The 18,671-nt window shown below is 42.7% G+C and overlaps 1 protein-coding gene across 1 annotated transcript; it reads right to left on the reverse strand.

Annotated features, from left to right (window-relative positions):
* Window positions 1-1,983: 1,983 nt before the first annotated feature.
* On the reverse strand, window positions 1,984-6,239 carry LOC119356515 (probable nucleoredoxin 1-2). The gene is made up of 4 exons (XM_037623478.1): window positions 6,019-6,239; window positions 4,197-4,682; window positions 3,612-4,100; window positions 1,984-2,828 (listed from the first exon to the last, which is right to left on the reverse strand). The coding sequence occupies exons 1-4, from the start codon at window positions 6,106-6,108 to the stop codon at window positions 2,163-2,165; spliced, it is 1,731 nt and encodes a 576-aa protein (XP_037479375.1). The 5' UTR covers window positions 6,109-6,239; the 3' UTR covers window positions 1,984-2,162.
* Window positions 6,240-18,671: the final 12,432 nt, after the last annotated feature.

Genomic DNA, 18,671 nt, shown 5'->3' on the forward strand with positions numbered 1-18,671 from the left:
AGGACTTGCTTGCCCGAGGAGAGGTGATGACGATGACATGGCTATCATCTTTGACGATTTCTCTCCTCGGCGGAGTGTGTGTGGGTCTTGTGGGTAGTCAGATCGGTTAGGTGCCCTATCATATGGGCGTGTTGTAACAATTTTCGCTCGGATTTCCATTAATTAAAGGGACAATTCTCTTCTATCTTTTTTCAAGAATCGGACTCTAAGGCAGCACATTTCCAAAAAAAAAACTGTAACGTTACAATGTGTTTGCTGAGTCGGCTAGCCGTAGGACGGACGTGATTTATCCTAAGAGGCACGAAACATTGAATGGCTGGAATTTTTTGAGGCACCACATGGCATGCGATGAGGCGGTTCTGCTGTTGGTCGCGGAGACGGTATGTTTAGAGCTCTAGCATATCCACTAAAACCTCGTCGGCCCATAAAATTTTGACTGTTTTCAGGTTTTTGCCTTTTTACGACCTGAATAGATCTGCTAAAAGCCCATTGATCTGTAAATTTTTTTAGGCAACCCGCAAATCTGCCTCTCAACTGTTATACATACAAGGCCGGCGTTCTTTTAGGGTTAGCAAAGCGGATAAGCACCGCCGCCAAGATACTCCTGCGCCGCTAGGTTTAAAGAGCTCCGGCGAGCAATTAACCGCGCATCTCCTACCCCTTTTCGTCGTCGACGACAGATCCATGGCCGGCAGATCCACCTATGGTCGTGGCTGGTGGAGGCCGAGGCGGGCATGGAAGCATGGTGAGCAAGCAACACCGCCATGACGCCGTGCAAGCAAGCTCGAGCTGGCGCAGCTCAAGCTTGCTTGCCTGGCGTCGTGGCGGCGGCGCTTGCCCGCCGCGCGAGGGGATCTGTTTGGAATACTTGTCGTGGTTCCAAACCTCTCTATTCTCTCTGTTTGGCCAGATATGCAGCCTGCGCGACATGGTCGACGCAAGTGACTTCAACGGACGCCTTGATGGCGAGATGTTCCTCGGAGTTTTGGTTTGGCATGAGCGGCAAAAATGATGGCCTCGACGACATGATGCCCCTTGAGCATCATATTGTCATCCATCTCTTGCGCGTGTCAAGAAAATGTCCGTGTAATTCAGAAAAAAAGTTTCATTCCATTTTAAAAATGCTACGAGTTTAAAAAATGTGTGTTATAAAAAATACACTTATCATTCAAAAAAATGCTTCAACGTGTATTTCGAAAATGTTTAACTTGTATTAAAAAAATATTCAACAACATGTACTGGAGAAAATGTTAATCATGTATTTGAAAAATGTTTAAACGTGTATAAAAATATTTTACTTGTATAAAAAATGTACAATGTGTATGAAAAAAATAAAAATCGAAACATATATTTGGAAAAAATTAATTACTTGAAAAATATTAAAAGTGTATAAAAATGTTCTTTGTGTATACTAAAAGTGTACATTGTGCATGAAAAATGTAGACATGTGTTAAAAAAAGAAAATGAGGAAAACCAAGAAAATTGAAGAAAAAATAAAAATAAAAAACCCGAAGAAAGAAACAAAGAAAACCAAAAAAAGATAAAAACCGACGCAAACAGTGAAAAAACGAAAGGAATACTACAAAGGAAAGAAAAAACTTGCGGCTCAGTAGCACCGCTGCAGAGGCGAGATGGAACTACCGGCTCACAACTGGCAAGAAATAGCCCTGTCGTAATTTGGTTCGCCTTTTCTTGTTGGCTTGAGGCTGCAGGGGTTTCAAATGGGCTAAAGATATATGCCTCTTCTCTGAAATTTCATGGTGTTTCTAGATGAGAATTTGAAACTTCTAATTTCCAAAATGTTCATCCCCAAATTTTGGAAGCTTTCTCTATAATTTTCAAACCGCTTCTGAATTTCCAGAATATCATCAGAGAACAGTGGACGGGTGAAAGAATGGGGGCATGGGTAACTGGGACAGCCATCTCTGTACTTGCTGGGTGAACTGACAGAAACAGAACACAAAGATAGATAAAAAGAGCAAATGCCAAAAACGCAAAGATCTGAAACCATAAACTTAGACCGATTTTGCACATAAATGTCACCACGACAAATACTTCCCAAGCCTAACCATCGGATGCAAGATTTATTTATCATCACACCACACAGCACATGATTCAGACACGCCTCAGCTGGCAAGGAACACACACAACACAAACGCTACCTAGGCCTTCCTGCAGACGTCTCCCTCGCACACGTACCCAGCTGGGGCAGCAGCATGCTCCTGCCCATTCACCTCCTCTCCCTTCTTCTCCTCACCCAGCGCGCACTTGGTGTGCAGATCGAAGTCGCACTCCGCGCAGTTGTAGGACCAGGAGGTGCCCATCTCTTCGCACCCGTCGCAGCCGTACGGCCTGGGGCGGCGGATCAGCATGAGCTCGTGCTCGTGCAGCTCGTGCTTCAGCTTCTCAGGCCACCCCTTTGCCATCTCCTCGATCTTCTTCTCCAGCTCCTGGATCCTCTCGTCGGTGAACGGAAACGCGTCGGCACCATGGACCGCCAGCGAAGTCTTCGCGTCCGTGTTGACCGTCTTCCCATCGGGGCCAATGGCGACCAGAGAAGGGATTCCACGGATCTTGAACTTCTTTTTCAGGTACGCCTTCCTTTCGTCTTCCAAGGGGATGGCGAGCCATGGCATGCCAGAGAAGAAGTCGTCGAATGAGCTCTGGTCCCTGTCGCTAGAGACGAAGACGATCTCGAAATCGCTGTTCTTCTCCTTGATCTTGTTGTAGACATCCACAAGTGTAGGCAGGAAGGCTCTGCATGGCCCACACCATTTAGCTGAAAAGTAGAGGAGGACAGTCTTCCCAACAAGTTCTGCTACAGGAACCTGACATAATACATTACAAAGTATATTTCAGTCTTCTCATACTTATCACAATCTTAGATAACACATCAGAAGTCTAAACCAGATGCTCATTCTGAAATTACTACTATATGCTCAACGTCAATGATTTAAGAATCAATATATCATATACATTTAGGCTATCTGATAAATGGCTCGCTATCATTCCCTTTGTTCCTGGACCCAAGCAAAATAATTTGTCCATTATAATTTGTTCCTACACAGGTCCTTCAAATCTATCCTTTTTGTATGGCTCAGAAATCTGGACGCTATATCTATGATTTGTTTCTTTTGGTCCAAAGAACATTTATGATTGTTTTTCAACTTTTTTGGACAAATTGAGATGAACAAACTAGAGGTGCAGCAACTAGTTGCAACAAATATGCATTCAATTTCGTAGTGCTAGTTAGAAAATGTAAGATCTTGGTGAGCATGATATGGTGGGTCTAAATGACCACCCAATAGAGCTCTTGAAATAAATAAGATGTCAAGATGATATGGAGGGTCTAAATGTCTACCTAATACAAACTGTAACATAAATAAGATGGCCAGGCAAGTACAGATGTGAGAACGTTTATCACGAATTCAACTAACAAAAAATTGGATATTTCTACTCTTTAAAATTGTGCATGAAAGTCAACATTCAGATCAATATGGTTAATTTACTCCGATGCAATACTCTAAGATACTTCAAACAGAAATAGTGTTGATATTCTTGCCAACAAAAAGAGTCTTTAATCTATGGAATCAAGCATATATAAGAAATACCTTTGCTCCATCTTTCCCGATGACAAAGTCCACGTCACCAGTAACCAGAAGGGACTCCAATGTCTGTGAGGCTGCTTTAGCCTTTGCCTTCTCAGCTAGAATTTCCAGCTTCTCTGCATTGAAGGGGAACCCCTCCCATGCATCCAAACCATGCTCATTGATTATGTCTGCAATATTGCTGCTCAGTGTCTTCCCATCAGGACCAATCAGCACTAGTGTAGGAAGATCACTAAGCTCAAAGTAACTGACAAGCTTCTGACACATCTTGTCGCCATGGGGAATGGCGAGCCAAGGCATGCTTGAAAAACTGTTATTGAATGATTCCTCATCACTGTCCAAGGATACAGCTACAACTTCAAACTTCTCCCCCACTTCTTTGAGTTTCGCATATATCTTGGCAAGCACTGGGGTAAATTCCTCAACTGGAGGGTAGCTGTTCACTACAAAGCATATACCAACATACTTCCCCTCAAGATCAACGATGGGTACCTGGGTACAAGTAACATTGCAAATTAGATCATAAGAATGTCTAGATCTGTAAAAGCGTGAATATAGACAATAAAAGAACTGTGGTTGATCAGTTACCTTCTCCCCCGTGTTTGAAATTACATAGTTACGATTTGGTGTAGCAAGCACACTATGAATAGTTTGGTTATCCTTAGCAGCCTTTTCTTGTTCCTTCAATTCATTGATCCTCTCAGTTGTAAAAGGATAAGCTTCTATTCCATATTCACTCACAAACTCAACTCCTTCGTCAGTAAGAACTTCGCCAGTTTTTGCATCAAGGAAAACAAGGTGTGGAATACCGTTGACGTCAAACCGCTCATCAAGGCTTTTACGGCCTTCGGAGTCAGAGAAAGGAACTGCCAACCACGGCATCTTTGCAAAATAGGCATTGAATGCTTCCTCATCTTGGTCGCCTGAAACAAAGATCACCTCAAAGCTCTTGCCATTTGACGTAAGTTCTTTGTATGCTTCAATAAGCTTTGGTGTAAACCGCTGGCATGGCGGGCACCATGAGGCCGAGAAATAGATAGCTACAGTGTCTCCCTCAATGCTGCTGATCTTCACCTGAAAGATGACAGAAGGAACAGTTGCACAGCGTCAGGTTCAGCTACTACAGTTTGGTCCATGCGAACAAAGTTAGTTACACATGTTTTCATTCATATCATGCAACTGTCTTTCTTTGCTTTTGCTTACACAAATTTAAAGAATCTGATGCACACTGCCTAATAATAACGAAATTGAGGATCCACCATCTAACTCCTCCCCTACAACCTGACCACTTTGCATCACTTATGTGATCAATTTAATGTACTTCCTATGAAATGTTATAACCGACCTCCTTTTTCAAATCAGGGTTATGTTAATGAACTTGCCAAATTCACAACACAAGAGAAAATTGAACAAAACTATTCCCAAAAGACATACCATTACATATACACTAAATCTCTATCCATACAAGAAAAACATGTTACTCCCTCCATCCCAAAATGTAAAGCGTATGCTGATTCGTTGTGGAAAGACTTTGACCAACAATTTGTTTGCTAATATGTGATATATGTGACATAAAACTGATATCACTAAATTTCAATTAAATTTTAGTTACCTATGATTTCGACTTTGTTTCGCATAAACCACATACTAGTCTAGTAGTTGTTGCCTTGTTGGTAAAAAATCCTAGTAGTTGTCTTAACAGATCAAAATACACCTTACAGTTTCGTGAGTATATTACTTTAGACAAATCGAGTCAACTTTGGAGTCTAGATTGAAATAGAAAAGTAAGATAGACAGACACGAAGGAACAGAAATTACAACAACCCACCCGTGAAAGTTGACCATAGAGCAGCTATTTCAAGCCAATCAGATACCACTAATATAAGATATTATCTGATAATCAATTGACCTCGATCAAGCCGAATCGTGCACTCTAGTAGTACTATTTATTCAATAGAATCTTTCGTCTAAACAAAAGAGCCCATCTCATCTTATTTGCACTAGCGGTTGATAAATACAGCTCGAACTCTAAATGGACCAATCAAACGAAATAAACAAGCGAGATGCTATTTCAAGTTAGAACAAGCCAGTCACACACCACCGGTATCATCGCAGATATTATTTAACAATCAATTGACAACTCGATCAGGCCGAATCGTTCACTCTAGTACTGTTAATCCGACAGAATCCTTGCTGAAAAAGAGAACCCGTCTCATCTTATTCGCGCTAGCTATGCTGTTGTTGATAACTACAGCCCGAGCTCCAAATCGACCGATCAAACGAAATAAACAGGAGAGATGCTAAACAAGCGCACACGGAGCGCGACGCGACCAGCATCGGGCCAAGGGGGAAGGACTAATCGCGAGATCGCACAGGCACAGTGCGGGGGAGAGAGGGGGAAGGGGTCGACCTGCTCGCCGGAGTTGCGGACGAGGTAGTCCCTGTCGCCGGCGGCGAGGATGGCCCCGAGGCCGCCGCCGGGGGTGGGGGACGCCGCCATCCGGTGCCTTCGCTTGAGGGGGCGGAGCGGAGGGGGAGGAAGGGGAGTGGACTGGAAGCGGGGGAGCGGAGACGGAGCGGGTCGAGGTCGTGGTTTATGCCGCTTGTTTTGGGAGAGGGATTTGGGTGGCACGGTTGGGGCTAATGATAGGGTTTATATACAAGGCGGTAACCGCGTGGGCGACGGTGGTGGGTCTCCGTCTGCTCGGCGACTCGGCGTCATGCTCCGGATGCCAACTGCCGGATGCTTCCTTCGCGTCGAAGGTTGGGGAACCGCACAGCGCACAGGGCTCCTCTGCCCAAAATTATTGCGCCGTCCATGTGTGAAATGGAGTGGGTGTGCACCGGAATTCATTAAAAAACGGTTGTACACGAGAAAATAAATAAAATGTTTAAGACCCCCGTTGTGCTTAGAGCAACCTCAACAACTCCTCTTTCTCTAAATAACCGTTGTTTACTGGAAGGTTGGGGCAAAAAAAACTCTCCATCATTTTCTATGAAGTGTCCATACACCAGTAACACTATTAGAAAAAACCTATTCATAGCGGAGGGTAAAGGTCTAGCAATAACGCGGGTGTCCGCATTATTGCTAGCGCCCTGCAGCTAACTTTTAGCAGTATCGTCGGGTATAACCCCTTGCTACTGCTACACAAACTTAGCAGTAATGCGGGTCCATCCAGCGCTACTGCTAACTATCTGCATCGCTGGTATGAATGCCGTGAAATTGCCAAGTCTGTGTAGCAGTATTCTCTTACCCCGCGCCACTGCTAAGATTTTATGTATTTTTTTCTTCTTCTACATATTTACATGGTATTTATACAGATTTTATACAATAGCAACATACACATACATTGAAACTATATGAGACAAAAATGTCTTATCATCATCATCATCATCATCGAAGTACCACAACATAGCCTCATCATCATAATGATCCAATACAAATGTCTCGTCATCATCTCGAAATAGTGATACACGTTATTACAAGTCTCGAACACATGCAACTACATGGCCACATACACGTGTTTCATCACTGATCTAAACTATGATATACAAGAGAAGAGCGATCACCGTGAGCAAGAGCGGGATTATGAAGTAGTTCTTAAGCCGGTTATGATTCCTCTCTCGCGCTAACGTGAACCTCAAGTAATTAGCTTCTGGTGGATTCTACTTTGAAACCCTTTGTGGCGGCTGCCTAGGAAGCGGTTGACTTGGGCCTGACACTCTGGCCACCCATCGTACACTCCTGGAATCCTCCCTATGTACATGGCCTAGCACTTCTTCGCTATCGATCCATATCCCTGACAGATATGCATCTTCATCAGGCGAATTCATCGATAATATGCAACATAATATACGTAAGCAACGCGAAGAGAAAGAGTTAGCAAATAGAAGCAACATATAGTAAACATAATTAACGAAGTTCATCGTATCCAAACTAATTAACTAGAGCGCTACACAAGTTTAGGAGGACCGTTTACATCACAAATTTTCGTCGTACATAAATTCAAAGTTTCATCCTATAGAAAGTACTAACTGAGTGGACATCATCATCGTCAATCACTATAGGTTCATTCGTCCATATCCGGGATGATGCACCCTAGCTTCGTGAAAGGCGTCATGTCCTGACATTGTAGGCCTATGCGAGTTCGGACGTCAGTGAAGGAAATATGCCCTAGAGGCAATAATAAAGTTATTATTTATTTCCTTATATCATGATAAATGTTTATTATTCATGCTAGAATTGTATTAACCGGAAACATAATACTTGTGTGAATACATAGACAAACAAAGTGTCACTAGTATGCCTCTACTTGACTAGCTCGTTAATCGAAGATGGTTATGTTTCCTAACCATAAACAAAAGAGTTGTTATTTGATTAACAGGATCACATCATTAGGAGAATGATGTGATTGACATGACCCATTCCATTAGCTTAGCACCCGATCGTTTAGTATGTTGCTATTGCTTTCTTCATGACTTATACATGTTCCTATGACTATGAGATTATGCAACTCCCGTTTGCCGGAGGAACACTTTGTGTGCTACCAAACGTCACAACGTAACTGGGTGATTATAAAGGAGCTCTACAGGTGTCTCCAAAGGTACATGTTGGGTTGGCATATTTCGAGATTAGGATTTGTCACTCCGATTGTCGGAGAGGTATCTCTGGGCCCTCTCGGTAATGCACATCACATAAGCCTTGCAAGCATTGCAACTAATGAGTTAGTTGTGAGATGATGTATTACGGAACGAGTAAAGAGACTTGCCGGTAACGAGATTGAACTAGGTATTTGGAATACCGACGATCGAATCTCGGGCAAGTAACATACCGATGACAAAGGGAACAACGTATGTTGTTATGCGGTCTGACCGATAAAGATCTTCATAGAATATGTAGGATCCAATATGAGCATCCAGGTTCCGCTATTGGTTATTGACCGGAGACATGTCTCGGTCATGTCTACATTGTTCTCAAACCCGTAGGGTCCGCACGCTTAAGGTTACGATGACAATTATATTATGAGTTTATACATTTTGATGTACCAAAGTTTGTTCGGAGTCCCGGATGTGATCACGGACATGACGAGGAGTCTCGAAATGGTCGAGACATAAAGATTGATATATTGGAAGCCTATGTTTGGATACCGGAAGTGTTCCGGGTGAAATCGGGATTTTACCGGAGTACCGGGAGGTTATCGGAACCCCCCGGGAGCTAAATGGGCCAGATGGGCCTTAGTGGAAAAGAGAAGAGGCAGCCCTACATGGGCCGCGCGCCCCTCCCCTCCCTTGGTTCGAATAGGACAAGGAGAGGGGGCCGGCCCCTCTCTCTCTTTTCCCCCTCCGCGAATCCTATTCCAACTAGGATTGGGAGTGGGGGGGAATCCTACTCCGAGAGGGAGTAGGACTCTCCTGGCGCGCCCTCCTTGGACGGCCAGCCTTTCCCCCTTTAGTCCTTTATATACAGAGGCAGGGGCACCCCAGAGACACACAAGTTGATCCACGTGATCTATTCCTTAGCCGTGTGCGGCGCCCCCAGCCACCATAGTCCTCGATAATATTGTAGCGGTGCTTAGGCGAAGCCCTGCAGCAGTAGAACGTCAAGATCGTCACCACGCCGTCGTGCTGACGGAACTCTTCCCCGACACTTTGCTGGATCGGAGTCCGGCGATCGTCATCAAGCTGAACGTGTGCTAGAACTCGGAGGTGCCGTAGTTTCGGTGCTTGATCGGTCGGGCCGTGAAGACGTACGACTACATCAACCCAACGCTTCTGTTGCGATCTATAAGGTACATAGATCATACTCTCCCCTCTCATTGCTATGCATCACTATGATCTTGCGTGAGCGTAGGAATTTTTTTTGAAATTACTACGAAACCCAACAGTGGCATCCGAGCCAGGTTTTATATGTTAATGTTATATGCACGAGTAGAACACAAGTGAGTTGTGGGCGATATAAGTCATACTGCTTACCAGCATGTCATACTTTGGTTCGGCGGTATTGTTGGACGAAGCGGCCCGGACCGACATTACGCGTACGCTTACGCGAGACCAGTTCTCCCGACGTGCTTTGCAGAAAGGTGGCTAGCGGGTGACAGTTTCTCCAACTTTAGTTGAACCGAGTGTGGCTACGCCCGGTCCTTGCGAAGGTTAAAATAGCACCAACTTGACAAACTATCGTTGTGGTTTTGATGCGTAGGTAAGATTGGTTCTTGCTTAAGCCCGTAGCAGCCACGTAAAACTTGCAACAACAAAGTAGAGGACGTCTAACTTGTTTTTGCAGGGCATGTTGTGATGTGATATGGTCAAGACATGATGCTAAATTTTATTGTATGAGATGATCATGTTTTGTAACCGAGTTATCGGCAACTGGCAGGAGCCATATGGTTGTCGCTTTATTGTATGCAATGCAATCGCGCTGTAATGCTTTACTTTATCACTAAGCGGTAGCGATAGTCGTGGAAGCATAAGATTGGTGAGATGACAACGATGCTACGATGGAGATCAAGGTGTCGCGCCGGTGACGATGGTGATCATGACGGTGCTTCGAAGATGGAGATCACAAGCACAAGATGATGGTGGCCATACCATATCACTTATATTGATTGCATGTGATGTTTATCTTTTATGCATCTTATCTTGCTTTGATTGACGGTAGCATTATAAGATGATCTCTCACTAATTATCAAGAAGTGTTCTCCCTGAGTATGCACCGTTGCGAAAGTTCTTCGTGCTGAGACACCACGTGATGATCGGGTGTGATAGGCTCTACGTTCAAATACAACGGGTGCAAAACAGTTGCACACGCAGAATACTCAGGTTATACTTGACGAGCCAAGCATATACAGACATGGCCTCGGAACACGGAGACCGAAAGGTCGAGCGTGAATCATATAGCAGATATGATCAACATAGTGATGTTCACCAATGAAACTACTCCATCTCACGTGATGATCGGACATGGTTTAGTTGATTTGGATCACGTAATCACTTAGAGGATTAGAGGGATGTCTATCTAAGTGGGAGTTCTTAAGTAATATGATTAATTGAACTTAAATTTATCATGAACTTAGTCCTGGTAGTATTTTGCAAATTATGTTGTAGATCAATAGCTCGCGTTGTTGCTTCCCTGTGTTTATTTTGATATGTTCCTAGAGAAAATTGTGTTGAAAGATGTTAGTAGCAATGATGCGGATTGGATCCGTGATCTGAGGTTTATCCTCATTGCTGCACAGAAGAATTATGTCCTTGATGCACCGCTAGGTGACGGACCTATTGCAGGAGCAGATGCAGACGTTATGAACGTTTGGCTAGCTCAATATGATGACTACTTGATAGTTTAGTGCACCATACTTAATGGCTTAGAATCGGGACTTCAAAGACATTTTGAACGTCATGGAGCATATGAGATGTTCCAGGAGTTGAAGTTAATATTTCAAGCAAATACCCAAGTTGAGAGATATGAAGTCTCCAACAAGTTCTATAGCTAAAAGATGGAGGAGAATCGCTCAACTAGTGAGCATGTGCTCAGATTGTCTGAGTACTACAATCGCTTGAATCAAGTGGGAGTTAATCTTCCAGATAAGATAGTGATTGACAGAATTCTCTAGTCACCATCACCAAGTTAGTAGAACTTCGTGATGAACTATGATATGCAAGGGATAACGGAAACGATTCCCAAGCTCTTCGTAATGCGGAAATTGACGAAGGTAGAAATCGAGAAAAACATCAAGTGTTGATGGTAGACAAGACCACTAGTTTCAAGAAAAGGGCATAGGGAAGAAGGGGAACTTCAAGAAGAACAACAAGCAAGTTGCTGCTCAAGTGAAGAAGCCCAAGTCTGGTCCTAAGCCTGAGACTAAGTGTTTCTACTGCAAAGGGACTGGTCACTGGAAGCGGAACTACCCCAAGTGATTGGCAGATAAGAAGGATGGCAAAGTGAACATAAGTATATTTGATATACATGTTATTGATGTGTACTTTACTAGTGTTTATAGCAACCCCTCAGTATTTGATACTAGTTCAGTTGCTAAGATTAGTAACTCAAAACGGGAGTTGCAGAATAAACAGAGACTAGTTAAGGGTGAAGTGACGATGTGTGTTGGAAGTGGTTCCAAGATTGATATGATCATCATCGCACACTCCCTATACTTTCGGGATTAGTGTTGAACCTGAATAAGTGTTATTTGGTGTTTGCGTTGAGCATGAATATGATTTGATCATGTTTATTGTAATACGGTTATTCATTTAAGTAAGAGAATAAATTGGTGTTCTGTTTACATGAATAAAACCTTATATGGTTACACACCCAATGAAAATAGTTCGTTGGATCTCGATCGTAGTGATACACATAATCATAATATTGAAACCAAAAGATGCAAAGTTAATAATGATAGTGCAACTTATTTGTGGCACTGCCGTTTAGGTCATATTGGTGTAAAGCGCATGAAGAAACTCCATGCTAATGGGTTTTTTGGAATCACTTGATTATGAATTAGTTGATGCTTGTGAACCATGCCTCATGGGCAAGATGACTAAAACGCCGTTCTCCGGAACTATGGAGCGAGCAACTGACTTATTGGAAATAATACATACTGATGTATGAGATCCGATGAGTGTTAAGGCTCGCGGCGGGTATCATTATTTTCTGACCTTCACAAATGATTTGAGCAGATATGGGTATATCTACTTAATGAAACACAAGTCTAAAATATTTGAAAAGTTCAAAGAATTTCATAGTGAAGTGGAGAATCATCGTAACAAGAAAATAAAAGTTTCTACGATATGATCGCAGAGGTAAAATATTTGAGTTACGAGTTTGGCCTTCAGTTAAAACAATGTGAAATAGTTTTACTACTCACGCCACCTGGAACACCACAGCATAATGGTGTGTCTGAACATTATAACCGTACTTTATTAGATATGGTGCGATCTATGATGTCTCTTTTCGATCTACCACTATCGTTTTAGGGTTATGCATTAAAGACAGCTACATTCACGTTTAAAAGGGCACCATCTAAGTCCGTTGAGACGACACAATCTGAACTGTGGTTTGGCAAGAAACCAAAGTTGTCATTTCTTAAAGTTTGGGATTGTGATGCTTATATGAAAAAGTTTCATCCTGATAAGCTCAAACTCAAATCGGAGAAATATGTCTTCATAGGATACCCAAAGGAGACTGTTGGGTACACCTTCTATCACAAATCCGAAGGCAAGACTTTTGTTGCTAAATTCGGAGTTTTTCTAGAGAAGGAGTTTCTCTCGAAAGAAGTGAGTGGGAGGAAAGTAGAACTTTATGAGGTAACTGTACCTACTCCCTTATTGGAAAGTAGTTCATCACAGAAATTTGTTCCTGTGACTACTACACCAATTAGTGAGGAAGCTAATGATGATGATCATGTAACTTCAGATCAAGTTACTACCGAATCTCGTAGGTAAACCAGAGTGAGATCCGCACCAGAGTGGTACAGTAATCCTGTTCTGGAAGTCATGTTACTAGACCATGACGAACTTGCGAACTATGAGGAAGCGATGATGAGCCCAGATTCCACGAAATGGTTTGAGGCCATAAAATCTGAGATATGATCCATGTATGAGAACAAAGTATGGACTTTGATGGATTTGCCCGATGATCGGCAAGCCATAGAAAATAAATGGATCTTCAAGAGGAAGACGGACGCTGATAGTAGTGTTACTATCTACAAAGCTAGAATTGTCACAAAAGGTTTTTGACAAGTTCAAGGTGTTGACTACGATGAGATTTTCTCACTCGTATATATGCTTAAGTCTGTTCGAATCATGTTAGCAATTGCCGCATTTTATGAAATCTGGCAAATGGATAAACAAAACTGCATTCCTTAATGGATTTCTTAAAGAAGAGTTGTATATGATGCAACCAGAAGGTTTTGTCAATCCTAAAGGTGTTAACAAAATATGCAAGCTCCAACGATCCATCTATGGACTGGTGCAAGCATCTCGGAGTTGGAATATACGCTTTGATAAGTTGATCAAAGCATATAGTTTTATACAGACTTACGGTGAAGCCTGTATTTACAAGAAAGTGAGTGGGAGCACTACAACATTTCTGATAAGTATATGTGAACAACATATTGTTGATCGGAAATAATGTATAATTTTCTGGAAAGCATAAAGGAATATTTGAAAGGAGTTTTTCAAAGAAAGACCTCGGTAAAGCTGCTTACATATTGAGCATCAAGATCTATAGAGATAGATCAAGACGCTTGATAAGTTTTTCAATGAGTACATACCTTGACAAGATTTTGAAGTAGTTCAAAATGGAACAGTCAAAGAAAGAGTTCTTGCCTGTGTTGCAAGGTGTGAAATTGAGTAAGACTCAAAGCCCGACCACGGAAGAAGATAGAAATAGAATGAAAGTCATTCCCTATGCCTCAGCCATAGGTTCTATAAAGTATGCCATGCTGTGTACCAGATCTATTGTATACCCTACACTGTGTTAAGCAAGGGAGTACAATAGTGATCTAAGAGTAGATCACTGGACAGCGGTCAAAATTATCCTTAGTGGAATAAGGAAATATTTCTCAATTATGGAGGTGACAAAAAGGTTCGTCGTAAAAAGTTATGTCGATGCAAGTTTTGACACAGATCTGGATGACTCTAAGTCTCGATCTAGATACATATTGAAAGTGGGAGCAATAAGCTAGAGTAGCTCCATGCAGAGCATTGTTGACATAGAAATTCGCAAAATACTTAAGGATCTGAATGTGACAGACCAGTTGACTAAAATTATCTCACAAGCAAAACATGATCACACCTTAGTAAACCCTTTGGGTGTTGATCACATATCGATGTGAACTATGGGTGTTAATCACATGGTGATGTGAACTATTGCTGTTAAATCACATGGCGATGTGAACTAGATTATTGACTCTAGTGCAAGTGGGAGACTAAAGGAAATGTGCCCTAGAGGCAATAATAAAGTTATTATTTATTTCCTTATATCATGATAAATGTTTATTATTCATGCTAGAATTGTATTAACCGGAAACATAATACTTGTGTGAATACATAGACAAACAAAGTGTCACTATTATGCCTCTACTTGACTAGCTCGTTAATCGAAGATGGTTATGTTTCCTAACCATAAACAAAAGAGTTGTTATTTGATTAGCGGGATCACATCATTAGGAGAATGATGTGATTGACATGACCCATTCCATTAGCTTAGCACCCGATCGTTTAGTATGTTGCTATTGCTTTCTTCATGACTTATACATGTTCCTATGACTATGAGATTATGCAACTCCCGTTTGCCGGAGGAACACTTTGTGTGCTACCAAACGTCACAACGTAACTGGGTGATTATAAAGGAGCTCTACAGGTGTCTCCAAAGGTACATGTTGGGTTGGCGTATTTCGAGATTAGGATTTGTCACTCCGATTGTCGGAGAGGTATCTCTGGGCCCTCTCGGTAATGCACATCACATAAGCCTTGCAAGCATTGCAACTAATGAGTTAGTTGTGAGATGATGTATTACGGAACGAGTAAAGAGACTTGCCGGTAACGAGATTGAACTAGGTATTTGGAATACCGACGATCGAATCTCGGGCAAGTAACATAGCGATGACAAAGGGAACAACGTATGTTGTTATGTGGTCTGATCGATAAAGATCTTCGTAGAATATGTAGGAGCCAATATGAGCATCCAGGTTCCGCTATTTGTTATTGACTGGAGACATGTCTCGGTCATGTCTACATTGTTCTCGAACCCGTAGGGTCCGCACGCTTAAGGTTACGATGACAGTTATATTATGAGTTTATACATTTTGATGTACCGAAGTTTGTTCGGAGTCCCAGATGTGATCACGGACATGACGAGGAGTCTCGAAATGGTCGAGACATAAAGATTGATATATTGGAAGCCTATGTTTGGATACCGGAAGTGTTCCGGGTGAAATCGGGATTTTACCGGAGTACCGGGAGGTTACCGGAACCCCCCGGGAGCTAAATGGGCCATGATGGGCCTTAGTGGAAAAGAGAAGAGGCAGCCCTACATGGGCCGCATGCCCCTCCCCTCCCTTGGTTCGAATAGGACAAGGAGAGGGGGCCGGCCCCTCTCTCTCTTTTCCCCCTCCGCGAATCCTATTCCAACTAGGATTGGGAGTGGGGGGGAATCCTACTCCGAGAGGGAGTAGGACTCTCCTGGCGCGCCCTCCTTGGACGGCCAGCCTTTCCCCCTTTAGTCCTTTATATACAGAGGCAGGGGCACCCCAGAGACACACAAGTTGATCCACGTGATCTATTCCTTAGCCGTGTGCGGCGCCCCCAGCCACCATAGTCCTCGATAATATTGTAGCGGTGCTTAGGCGAAGCCCTGCAGCAGTAGAACGTCAAGATCGTCACCACACCGTCGTGCTGACGGAACTCTTCCCTGACACTTTGCTGGATCGGAGTCCGGGGATCGTCATCGAGCTGAACGTGTGCTAGAACTCGGAGGTGCCGTAGTTTCGGTGCTTGATCGGTCGGGCCGTGAAGACGTACGACTACATCAACCAAACGCTTCCGTTGCGATCTATAAGGTACATAGATCATACTCTCCCCTCTCATTGCTATGCATCACTATGATCTTGCGTGAGCGTAGGAATTTTTTTGAAATTACTACGAAACCCAACAGTCAGGCCGCCATGGAACATCCCATTTTCTTCGACGACGTCTTTGATGATGATCATCACAATGTCATGTTGGATGCGATGAAAGTCATTTTTGAGTTTTTCATCCGATTCGACTCCTAAGGTTGCGGCCCATTTGCGGATGTGGGCATCAGCTGTAGATGGCATGTGAAGTTCTTGGTGATCCTTTCTGAACTCCAGCATGTGATGGATGATGTAGAATCCATCCTTCTTACTTGTTGTCGGTTGTTGGATGTAGCAGAAGTTAGTATTATGGCCGAAACATGGAATATGCCCATCCTTTGTTTCTTGATCTTGATGTGGCCACCCCTCATGCCCAAGCCTATGATACGTCTCAACGTATCTACTTTTTCTCACACTTTTCCTCTTGTTTTGGACTCTAATTTGCATGATTTGAATGAAACTAACCCCAGACTGACGCTGCTTTCAGCAGAACTATCATGGTGTTATTTTTGTGCAGAAATAAAAGTCCTTGGAATGGAACGAAACTTTTTGACGATTTTTTATGGAATAAATAAGGATTTTGGAGCCAACAACCACCAGAGAGGGCCCCTGGTTGAGCACAACCCACCAGGGCGTGCCCCCCTCTCCTGGCGCGCCCAGGTGGGTTGTACCCACCTGGTGGCCCCGCTGACGACCCCCTGGTACTATAAATTCACATATTTCTAGAAAAAATCAGGGAAAAAGAATTATCGCGATCCACAAGACGGAGCCGCCGTCAGGCCCTGTTCTTCTTCGGGAGGGCAGATCTGGAGTCCGTTTGGGGCTCTAGAGAGGGGGATCTTCGTTCTTCGTCATCACCAACCCTTCTCCATCGCCAATTCCATGATGCTCCTCACCGGGAGTGAGTAATTCCTTCGTAGGCTCGCTGGTCGATGAGGAGTTGGATGAGACTCATCATGTAATCAAGTTAGTTTTGTTAGGGCATGATCCCTAGTATCCACTATGTTCTTAGATTGATGTTCCTATGACTTTGCCATGCTTAATGCTTGTCACTTTGGGCCCGGGTGCCATGATTTCAGATCTGAATCGTTTATGTTATCATCATTATACCCATGTTTTAGATCCGATCTTGCAAGTTATAGTCACCTACTATGGTTATGATCCGGCAAACCCGGAGTGACAACAACCGGGCCCACTTCGGTGATGACCGTAGTTTGAGGAGTTCATGTATTCACTATCTGTTAATGCTTTGTTCTGGCTCTCTATTAAAAGGAGGTCTTAATATCCCTTAGTTTCCAACATGGACCCCGCTACCACGGGAGGGTAGGACAAAAGATGCCATGCAAGTTCTTTTAATAAAGCACATATGACTATTTACGGAATACATGCCTACATTATATCGATGAACTGGAGCTAGTGCCGTATCGCCCTAGGTTATAACTGTCTCATGATGAATATCATCCAACAAGTCACTGATCCAATGCCTACGAATTTATCTTATATTGTTTCTGCTAAGTTACAAATGCTATCATCACTGTTACACTTGCTACAAAATTACTGCTATCACTATTACTGTTACTATTGTTGCTGCTACTATTATCAAAACTATCAAACTACTTTGCTACTGATCACTTTGCTGCAGATAATTAATCTCCAAATGTGGTTGAATTGACAACTCAGCTGCTAATACCTTCAAATATTCTTTGGCGCCCCTTGTGTCGAATCTATAAATTTGGGTTAAATACTTTACCCTCGAAAACTATTGCGATCCCCTATACTTGTGGGTTATCAAGACCTTTTTCTGGCGCCGTTGTCAAGGAGCATAGCTATATTTGTTGAGTCACTTGGGATTATTATCATATTATCACTATGAAGAATCTGAAGGATCCAAAGACTAAGATTTATCCCTCAAAGACGAGGGGAGGTAAGGAATTGTCATCCAATTATGCTTTAAATTCACCTTCTATTATGAGTAAATTTGCAACACCACCACATGCTATCTCTGATATGTCGCAAATTATTGATGATGCTACTTCTACTATGAATGATGCTTATGATGATGCTAGTACCTTGCTTGATAATGATGGTGTGCCACTTGGTGAATTTCTTGATAAACAAATTGCTAGAGTTATACAACATGATGTTGTTGAATCTGATGATGAGCTTGAAACTGAAACTCCTGAAACACCTGCTAGAACTAGCCTTCCTAGATATGAATTACCTAAGGTACCGGAAGGTTATGTTCTGAGTGAAGAAGCAACTAGAGATATTCTTGCTTGCAATGATAGAGATGATCTAGAGAAATTACTATGCAAGTACAAAGAAAAATCTTTGAATGCTAGAATGAAATGTGATCATAAGTTTGCTACTTCACCTATCTGTATTGCTGATAAGGATTATGAATTCTTTGTCGACCCAGAGTTAATTACTTTGGTTGAATCTGATCCTTTCC

Source organism: Triticum dicoccoides, chromosome 2A, assembly GCF_002162155.2.
Source record: "Triticum dicoccoides isolate Atlit2015 ecotype Zavitan chromosome 2A, WEW_v2.0, whole genome shotgun sequence".
In the NCBI taxonomy this organism is placed as follows: Eukaryota; Viridiplantae; Streptophyta; class Magnoliopsida; order Poales; family Poaceae; genus Triticum; species Triticum dicoccoides.